We start from the raw sequence: 10,454 nt of genomic DNA, 5'->3' as shown, positions 1-10,454 counted from the left end.
ATTGCAGGGTTTTATTTGCACAAGCATTTAAATGCCATTTTGATTATAACATTTAGTGTCAATATTCAAGCCTACATTTTCTTCCCATAAAATGAGTTTCCCCAGTTCAGACAAGTGGGTTTTTCCTCCTGCCAGCTGGATGAGATGAGAAACCCTGGAACTATGCTGACACAACTCTTATGCAGGAACCTCTCTGATGTCACTTGGTTCTTACCTTTGTCTGGAAAACAAATCTTTAGCTGAAAGTCTTTCAGCTGAGTTCCTCTAGAAGCAATCCAACAAGCCTTGATATGAGGCTAGGTCATTGAAGTAGTCAAAACTGAGTTTGTTTTCTTCCTGTTTAGCTCCGTTTGCAACTTTTCTGTCCTGTTTAGCAGCTGCTTGTGGCAGGAAGGTCCCTTTGTCTGGCTTTTTGGATGACCCTTGCCACTTGATCTGCTGCTTTTACGTGTTCCTTCCCCTCTCCTTGTAGTGGAACGTAGACTAATTGCAGCAGAGGTGGGCTTCCTGTGGCGGGACTGGGCTTTGCCGTGAGTGTGTATAAACTGCAGGAGACTGGAGACTGCTCAGGACAGCGAGTGCCTCTAGAGTAAAGCCTGGACCACGTTTTATGGGTTGTCTGTTAATAGCTGTTGAATACTGCTCTGAGGAGTGTACTAAATGAACTTATTTCTTCTACGTTGTAATAAAGAGAAGAATAAGCTCTATTCCAGGCTCGGTGCTTCCTTTATTAAGGAAAGTGGAGGGAGGCACCAAAATTTCCATTGCCCTTTCTCTGAAATCGTGTTGTTTGTGCCCAGGATAGTTGCTGACAGGTAATGTCGCACACCAGGCAGAGGTGTAGAAAAGGTTGTAGCCTGCGGAGTACCGCTCCCTGCCAGGGGCCGGTGGCCTGGCCTTAGACAGAAAGCCTGTGGCTGGGTGTTGTAGGACTCAGCCGTGCAGCGCATGTGAGATACCACTCGTATGCTTGCACTTGTGTTGCAGTCTAGCCCTGAGACAAGTGCTGCTTTCCGCCTGCGGGCCTTCCTCCTTTCCTCTCAGCTGTAAGTTGAGTTCCTCTCTGGAAAGTTGCCGTGCCCTTTATTTATCCATTCCCTCGCTCAAGGTAGATGGCCGCCACCACCACTGGGCCTAGCTGATTGCTTTCCTAGCAGCCAGAAGCTGTGGGAATTCGTTCCTTTTGTCACAGATGCCTGACAGCCTGTCTCCTGTTCCCAGGAGAAATAAGATCACAGCCGTCCTTCTGGGATTCAGCTTGGGGCCCTGGGAGGGAGTAGCAGCAACCAGGGGGAGTCTGTACCGTTCCAGGCTCACCCAGACTGGTAAAGATAGACCTCAGCGATGATCTGCTTCATGTTCAGTTTGTAAAACCTTGGGTCATTGCCCTAATGAATGCAGAACTGCATGTGCGTTTTAATATGTATCATTTAAGTACACTCATGCAACTTGTGTGTGCATTGGCTATCATTTGCCGTTTCATGTGGAAGGGTTATATGCAAAAATGGCAACTGCACAGAAATATGGAAAAACCCCTGGTTACAAGTATAGCTACATATAATCCATTGACTTGCATCTAAACTAAGTTATGCTGCTAAAATAATGATGGCATTTAATCCTTAAGTGAACAGAACTTTTAAGAACTAAAATCCTTCCCTGCCCTGGGATGCTTTAGTCACATGCTGCCAATCAGGGTTAGGTAGTTGACTTGCTTAACACAAAAATGGTGCTCAGAGCCAGGTTTCTGTTAGTGCAGTAGTGCCAAGAAGCCCTAAATTTGGACTGTGAGGCAACGCACACAGAAGTGGGACCTGCGGTCTCTGGCAGTACGGGCAGGCGCGTTAGCGCAGATCATAGGGCGACTGCATCGTTCCAGAAGGGTCGAGGGCCTTATCGCTCCAGCAGTGTTCATGGAGGGCTCTGGCAAACGAGCAGCTTTCAAACGTTTATGGAACCCACAGGGCAGTGGTAGGAAAGCATGTGGTGGTGTTAGAAAATGTAACAGACAGCAGAGATAGCATCGCGGGCTGGAGGCAAGAGTCCAGCGCTTGCTCTTGGAGGAGCAGTGGCTGCTAGGGAGAGGATATGACATGCCTGTCATTGACAGCGAGGACAAATAGGTTAAAGCTGTTGCGATACCATTTTAAAGGCCAGGGGAGGAATGCTTGGGCTGGAGTGGCAGGCCGGGGAAGTAATCTGTACAGCAGCTTTCAGGATAGTACGAGTGAGTCATGGTGATTTTTTCCCCCTGGTTCAATAAATGCAATCTAGCGGTAACCAAGCTGGGAAGGCTTGCTGAAAAGCACTGGCTGTGTAGCCAAGGGAAAGGCTGTAACGGAGCCATGAGCAAAACAAATCTACCGGCCTTAGCGGTTGTTTGGGTGAGAACCAAGACATCAGGTTACAGGCCCCAGGGATGGAGCCACAGCAGCAGAGCCAGGGAGGGTGACGGACATCTGGTAACCGAGTTGCTAGGCGTGAGCTCTGAGCTGGGACTGAAGGAGAATATCTGAAACCCAGAGGGTGATTTGAGTTCCTCTGTCCAAATGAACTACTTCTGGTTGACATTGCCCAACCATCGCTTGGATGGTAAGTGGCATAGTTTAACCCCAGCCAGCAACTCAGCCGCTCACGCACCCCCCTGCCTCGGTGGCATGGGGAAGAGAGTTGGAAGGGTAAAAGTGAGAAAACTCGTGGGTTGAGATAAAGACAGGTTAATAGGGAAAGCAAAAGCCATGCACACAAGCGAAGCAAAACAAGGAATTCTTTCACTCCTTCCCATGGGCAGGCAGGTGTTCAGCCATCTCCAGGACAGCAGGGCTCCATCATGCATAATGGTGACTTGGGCAGACAAACGCCATCACTCGAACGTCCCCCACTTCCTCCTTCTTCCCCAGCTTTATATGCTGAGCATGACGTCATATGGTATGGAATAGCCCTTTGGTCAGTTGGGGTCAGCTGTCCCAGCCGTGTCCCCTCCCCGCTTCTTGTGGCCCCCCAGCCCACTTGCTGTGGGGTGGGGTGAGGAGCAGAAAAGGCCTTGACTCTGTGTAAGCACTGCTCAGCAGCAACTAAAACATTTCTGTGTTACCAACACTGTTTCCAGCACAAATCCAAAACACAGCCCCATGCTAACTACTATGAAGAAAATTAACTCTATCCCAGCCAAAACCAGCACGGTAAGAAAAGGAAGTCAACGGCAGAGGTTTTTCAAATCGCTGCAGAATACAGGCAGCCAGTCAGTGAGATCATCAGGGACTGCAGCAGAGGAGCAGTCGGAGAGGTAGGGGAAGAGCTGGGAGACGGCAGAGGCACAAAAGCCACAGGAGGAGGCGGTTTCAAGACAAGAGGGCTGCTCAGCCAGGTACTGGTTTTCACTCTAGTGCTTTAACGCAAGCATGTACTTAATCTGCAACTGTGCAAACAGCATTAGAGTCTTTCCTGCTTTAACGGTGGGCAAACACTAAGTTAGGAGTCAACGAATCCCTAACTAAATCTCAGTGTTAAAAAGCATTTATTATTCAAAAGCCTAGGCACAAGTATTTCTGACTATTTGGGCCTTTTTGTATCTTGGGTGAAGTTTTTGAAAGGTTATCTTGCTTACACAAGAGCTGTTTGGGCATCTGCCAACAGGAATCCAATACTCTTAAGCACCAAAACCATTTCTCAAAGAGTTATACATCTCAAAGGGTTATACAAGTTGTCTTGCTAGACCCGACAAAACATAAAACTCCATTTTCACCACAAACTGCCCATTATCAAAATGACACAGCACAAAACTATCCCAGTCCGTGTCACTGAATGATGATGGGGTGTGAAACAATGGAGAGCAGAAAAGCACCAAAACACATTTATTACAAAAAAGCAAAGTTTTATTTTTTATAGTAACAACAATTTCAATCTGCTTATTGATTCCACGACTAAAAAAGAAGGTAAATGCAGGAAGCAAGGCTCGCAAAGGAAAACTGCAACGTGCATCTCAGCACCTGAGATGGGTAACACAGGTATGCTTCAAGTAATTCAAGGGGTAAACCAGAGGTAACCTATGTATACCTTACGCAAACTGCTAAGGTAGTTACCATAACTCCAGTCTTCAACTCTTCAACTCCAACTTTTCTTCAGAAAAATCTTTGCTGGTACACAGACGTTTAGAGGCTGGTTTCTCTGCAAGAAGGTTAGAAAAGGTAAGTTATTTAATGTACGGTAAACAGACTGAAGTAAACCACAAGCCATGTAACAGTTAAGGGATTTAACAGGAAGAGATGAGAGTTAAAATCAGGAGTAACAGTCACAAATGAAAACTGTTACAGCAATAACGAGGGGTCTTTACTAAATGCCAAAAAGGACTTTTAAAAAACCTGTACTGAGCTACATTTTGACCTACATCTCAGTGCTACCCAACGACAGCGTAAAAATAAGTTTCGTGGCATTAAAGCTTTATCAAAACCTCCCTTCCTCCAGTTCATGTAACTGCAGACTGAAAGCCTCCTCTCTCTCCCCCCTTGTCATGTAGTGCAAAGCCCAAGATCACTGAGACCAACTAGCTTCTCCAAGTACTTCAAGAAACAAATGCCCAATTATTAAAAAAAAAAAACAAACAAAAAAACAAAAATCAAATTCAACCTTAAAGACCTCTAAGGATATCTATTTCTCAATTAAGTTGTACAGAACTGGATTCTGCTGATGTAGGGACTCCAGACCTAAACCGAGTCTGTGCAAGCGTAAGGGAGAAGGTCAGAACTGGGACCAGTCACTTGCAACTACGCTGTTCTACCCTGGGTGAAAATGAAGCTCCAGTTCTTAAGTATTTAGCTAACAGAACCATGTGCGTGGCGTTAGATACCCCATCCTCCCCCAGTACGCAATCTAAGGCATAAAGGTCTGGTTTACGGCCTGTGGGATGATCCTATCCAGTCCACCATTTTTTCTGTGGAGGCTCATGCTGGGATCAGAGGAGCGGACCACTGTTACCGAGAGCGCACGAAGCCCCGCAGCTGTTGCACACGTGCAGGCGCTCGATCCTGCCAGCCACCCTCCGCGCTCGCACCGCAGTACAGCATCGCTGTCACACGGCTGAAGCAGCCCACAGTGCTGACAAGGTGGGAGCAGCCTGAGACAGCAAAAGGTGTAGCCTGAAATCCAAGCAGCACGTAGGAGGCTTGTTCCTTACCTTCATCAGGGCAGGGCCTCTTGTACAGCACGTCCGCTGGAATCTGGAAACTAATGCACAGCATCTCCTTGTTCGGTGCAACATTTCTAACCAGGTAGGTAGAACAGCGTCCATCTAAGGAGGTTCCCAGCGAAGCTTCAGCTCGTTCTTGAACATCTTTGGCAGGGTCGTCATGTTTGGAGAAACCGTAGCAGTGCACTGTGGGAAGGCCAGCAGTGCTGCATGGCTCTCCGACTAAGAGATGCCTGAAAACATCTAGAAACTCAATAGCCAAAGCTGGCAAGTTCATGACTATATGGAAAGAGGTCTTCTGTTCTTTCAGAAGTGGGAGCTCTTTGCTTAGTTCTTCTCTTACTGGCCCCAGGAGGAAGTCCCTGCCATCCATGTTGAAGGCTTTTATTTTGTTGTCTACTTTGTTTAGCTTGCAGTTGTGCAGGAGCCAGTTGTAGGATTCAGGATTGAGATCGTTTGCAAATACGTGGCACTTTTTCTTTGCTGCTGGAATAGCAAAAGGTCCAATCCCAGCAAAGACATCGAAAAGGACATCACCGGGCTTTAAAAGCTCAATGATACGGCTGTGTTCTGTGGAAAGACGTGGGTTCCAGTAGACTTTAGAGAAGTCCAATTCATACACAATATTATTTTCTTTGACCTGAAAGTCCAGAACATTTGGTTAAGCCTCTGTGTTCAAATTCCAGACGTGTTTAAGCATTATCAGTAAGACAGCTAAAAAACAAGGTGCTTTATCAAAAGGTAATGTGTACATTGACATTTGTCCCATTAGCAGTACACATGAATCTTGTATAAACAGATCTACTCATCAGAAATAGCCATAAGGAATGTTCCAACTGTCAGTCCAGATGGCTGGCTTATGCGTGTCTCAATCACCAGGTGGAAATAAAGCAGCAACTTAAAATGACCATAAAAAAAAAAATCTGAGGCTTTTCAAGAGCTTTGTGGCTGGCTGACAACTCCTTTATTGAAAGCAGACCTTGGGAAGATGCCTCAAGCCCTCCTTAGCAGAGTCCACACAATAAATAACCATCTGAGAACGACACAGCACAAGAATGGCAACAGTCAGCCAAATTCAAAGCCATTGGGAGCCAATTCTGCCATTTGAAAAAATACTGCATTTTATCTCTCAAGATGACAGTCTGGAGAAACTGACCCAAACCCCAACCCTGGGATGACCACTATCTTAAGAACAGACCTAAAAAGAAACAGTATTTATTCAGACGAGAGTGGGAGGCAAGATACTACTTGCTTTGCACCACCGCACTTGAATTGTGTGACTCCGAAGTAAAGTAACTTCAGATCCAAATCACTGCATCATTTGCTTTGCCAGCAAGAAACACGCCAACGTGTATCTGCGCTCCTCAGTGGTATGCTAGAGGCATGCTTAATGAGCTAATACCATCTGCATAATAGTTGATTATCGCTTCTGCTTGATGATTCAAATGCCTTCTCTGCATGTATGGAGTGTTCTACCAAGCTATTCAAATTTTTATTTGGTAATCGAATGTTTTCTCTTCTAAAAGTATAAAACTGGTAACAGTTAGGAAAAATATTTTTTGGTCAAACCGGTGGCCAAGTTTCCAGCTAAAGACAGGAAACCCTACATGAAGAATACTTGGCAGTTACATAGTGCTTTACACCTGAAAAATGTCACAACAGAGGAGAGATGAGGTTTGTCTTGCTGCTGACAGAAAAGGAAAAGGCATAGGCAAAATCTTGCCTACGTTGCAAAGACAGCGAGATTTAAAAACATGGTCCTATGTTCTGTACCAGCCACTGTACAGGGCTTGGTGAAATTAAGAAACAGCATTTTCTTAGATCAAATCCCCTAAATATTTTGGCTTTAGAGTGAGAAACACCCCTTGCTACAAGTTTGTAGGTAGTATCTCTGTAAGAAACCTTTACTTCAGCTGCTTTTACATATAATTAAAATCTAGGCTGTGGACTTGAAAGAATACGTATCTTCATGATCCCTGTGGCTGTGAGTTTGCTCTTGGTAGACCAGGACAAATGAATGTAGAAGTAACTGCCAGCTCTGACACTCTAAAACAAGTGTCAGGAAGGGCACTGTGCAAAGAAACGGCCTTAATAGCATCTCTTCGTCACGTCTTTCCAGTAGATGTCTTTGGGTTTTAGCATATTGAATTTAAAATAACGGGAAAAAAAAACCCTGTACCTTGGTTACTAGTTTGCTCTCTCCAGCGAGCACTTCCATTTGAAAATTTCTGTATGTGCTGTCAATAATATTGGTTTTATTCACTACACAGGTGATTCCCGGATTCTTGTCAATTATAACCTGGCCTGAAAGAGAAGGCAAAAGATATTCTGGTTAAGGGACCACAACCTCCTAATGTTCTACAAGAGATACCAACACCCCTGTTTACAGTTAAATTAACAAAGGTAAGCATGTATTAGAACAACCTTCCTCTGATGATTCAGGGTTGCAGATGTGACATCTTTCTGAGGCACATACTTTACCCTGACCCAATGCTCAGTGACGTGAGACCACAATTACTGGAAGAGGAGAGAACTGTGCCTTCTGTGCACAGCTACTGCATCAGCACAAGGCTATTCAAAGTCAAAACATAAAGCGACGAAAAGTGCTCAAAAGTTTTCCTTGTACGAGTAATAATTCATCGGTAGAATAATTGTTAAAGTATCTTTTTAACAACATACAAAATACATGCATTACTTTTTTGAGAAGAGTTGTTTTACCTACCAATCAAATGTCTGTACGGTAGCTGATGATCTCTAAGATTCAAATGAGCTATGTGACCAACACGGCTAAATCCAGAGGTGACTTCTTGACCTTCAGGAAGGACTGCTCGTAGGATCTCCTCCGACTTGAAATTCTCGTAAGTCAGCTCTAAGTTATACTTGGACACCTCAGGACAAACATTAAGCTGTTTTAATACCTCTTGCTCCGATTCTCCCAATGAGAATTCTGGTATTTTATGAGGATCCAAAATAACAAGTCTACTGTCCTCATCTTCGGGGTCCTCAACCACTCGCTTTAGACCAGGACGCTGTAGTACCGTATGTTTTAGGGACTTCAGCAGAGTATTTACAATTTCTTTCTTGACTTTAAGAACTGGAACAACAACTGTCCTTTTAAAAGCTTCTCTGTTGAGTAGTGTCATCCCACGCACTTCAGGATGCGGCAAATACAGTTCTAGATTAGCTTTATCCTCCACAGTTTCAGGCATTGTAAAAAAACTACTTTTTTTTACTACTACAAAGAGCCCAGGTATTCTGCCAGAATATTGCGCCAATAGCGTCCAAACTGGTGGAAATGATGTATTTGATGCAGCTGTCCTAAAATGATTAGTTTTCAGTAGTCTGGCAGAGTATCCAAATCTCCATAAAGTCCTAGAAGAGAAATTATTCATTTTATAGACATTATGTAATCATTCCATTAAAAAGGCTGCAAATCACATGGATTTGCTGTTCTCTTAAACTAGAATTTCCATCTGTACCAAACAATCCACAATAGTTTAGTAAAGCTCTTTATTATGAATTATATACTACAAATTTCTGTCCTTTCGCAAATGTATTTTTAGACTTAAACATTAACTAACTTTAAGCAGTGAGATAATCCCCTCCTCCCAAAATACAATGACCTCTCTTTGTTCTAATAAACTTGATATTAATCCCAGTAAGCCAAATGGAAAAATTTCTACTGTCTTGATCCTACTGTTGGACCCCTTCTGCCTCTGATAAAATTCATTACTAAGCAGTGGTTGCTAGAAAACAGTTATTAGCAATAGTGGTCATAATCACTCTTCTGCAATTTCTGCCTCCTATACCCCAGTGGTAAGGGGTTACACACTCCATAGTGTCTTTGCTCCACATGCTGCGTGCCAGAAAGACCATGAATTAAATGCAGAGTTCCCCTAAAGGTACAGGGAGGCATTAGTAATGTCTGCTCAAGCGACTGAACCCCTCTCCACAGTTCATTCATAGGATGGGGACTTGAAAAATAGCTTTACGCTTCTCTAGATGGTTTCCTCCACTAACGACAGTCCAAAGGGACCCAACATTTCTAACTCTACATCAGCTGCTCCTAGGCAGGAACCAATGATTTAGGTAGTGTGTGAGGCTGATATTTCTCCTGCCTTCTTGGGAAGTTTGTTTTAAGATTGAGGGCTGACAGGAGAGATGCAAACTAGCTCTGATAGGAAACCGATTCTCTTGCCTGCCTCAGACACCTACACCCCGACGTACAGGGCTGCTGCCCTCCTCCAGGGTAACAAGCCACGCGGTCTCTTCGTCAAGAAAGGAGCTGTGCCCAAGCCCTAGCAAAGCTGGCCCTGCTCCCATCCTCCCTCCCCCACAAATCCCAGCTCCTCGCTGGGACTCCCTACGTCTCCAAGCCAGCTCATTTCCCTAAGCCAAGCTTTTGGCAAAGCACACCTCCTTTCCCTGTTGACTCAAAAAAACCCCATGACATCCTTCACGTCTGCTACAGAGGAGAAAGCCTTCATCCAGAGGTCGGAGCATCCCAGTGTTTTTCTTAGGCATTCCTCTTCTCCCTAGCTGGAAACTGCTGGCCTAGTCTGCCCGGGCTTCTCGGTGCGAGATAAGAACTGCCCCCACGCAGGGTCTGGCTGGAGTCACTGCAGCCATGCTGTCGCAAGAGGACTAACCTCTTCCCAGCGCTGCCCCTGGGAAGGCCTGCCTTTCCCCCGTAACCAACGTCCCGCCAACATCCCCGTCTGCCCCATTCTTCCCTCAGAGGCATCTGAGGTGAACCGGGGCCGGGGGTGCTGCTGGAGGGCTGCCACCTGCTCCGCCCGGCCCGAGCTCCGCGAGCGGCACCGGGCACCGAGCACAGAGACCCCCGGCCGGGCCGGAGAGGCGCCGGCCAGGCCTCCCCCGGGGAAGGGACCCTCGCCGGGGCGGGGAGCGCCTCTCCGGGGTCACCGCCCCTCCCTGAGGGGAGCCCCGCCGGCAGCCGCCGCCTCAGGCCCACCGCGGCCTGGGCCGCCCGCCGCCGGCCGGAGGTGAGCGGGGCCGGCCGGGCCGGGGCCGGGGCCGCCGCGGGGACCCCCCGCCCGCAGGCCGCAGCCGAGGCCGCGCCGTTGCCAGGGCTACCGCTCCCGCAGCCCCCCCGCCCTCACCTCATGCCGAGCCCCGCCGCGCGCGCCGGCGCCCTCCGACGTCATCGCCGCCGCCGTGACGCCGCGCCGCCGCGCCGCTCCGTGTGGCCCCGCCGAGGGGGAGGGCGGGGCTGGAGCGGCGGCCCCGCCCCCGAGGCGGCCCCGCCCCC

The 10,454-nt window shown here is 47.1% G+C and overlaps 1 protein-coding gene across 3 annotated transcripts; it reads right to left on the bottom strand.

Annotated features, from left to right (window-relative positions):
• Positions 1-3,860: 3,860 nt before the first annotated feature.
• On the bottom strand, positions 3,861-10,425 carry TRMT5 (tRNA methyltransferase 5). Of its 3 annotated transcripts, none has more exons than XM_075503794.1 (5): positions 9,832-10,224; positions 7,905-8,554; positions 7,362-7,486; positions 5,171-5,822; positions 3,861-4,164 (listed from the first exon to the last, which is right to left on the bottom strand). In XM_075503794.1, the coding sequence occupies exons 1-5, from the start codon at positions 9,924-9,926 to the stop codon at positions 4,094-4,096; spliced, it is 1,593 nt and encodes a 530-aa protein (XP_075359909.1). In that variant the 5' UTR covers positions 9,927-10,224; the 3' UTR covers positions 3,861-4,093. The 3 variants fall into 3 exon arrangements, with proteins under 3 accessions (XP_075359909.1, XP_075359910.1, XP_075359911.1); XM_075503795.1 differs by lacking the exon at positions 9,832-10,224 and adding an exon at positions 10,306-10,425 and having other exon boundaries at positions 3,863-4,164; XM_075503796.1 differs by lacking the exon at positions 9,832-10,224 and adding an exon at positions 9,599-9,738 and having other exon boundaries at positions 3,864-4,164.
• Positions 10,426-10,454: the final 29 nt, after the last annotated feature.

The sequence above is a fragment of the Mycteria americana genome, chromosome 5 (genome assembly GCF_035582795.1).
Source record: "Mycteria americana isolate JAX WOST 10 ecotype Jacksonville Zoo and Gardens chromosome 5, USCA_MyAme_1.0, whole genome shotgun sequence".
Classification (NCBI taxonomy): Eukaryota; Metazoa; Chordata; class Aves; order Ciconiiformes; family Ciconiidae; genus Mycteria; species Mycteria americana.
This window is presented reverse-complemented; position numbering and strand designations above follow the sequence as displayed.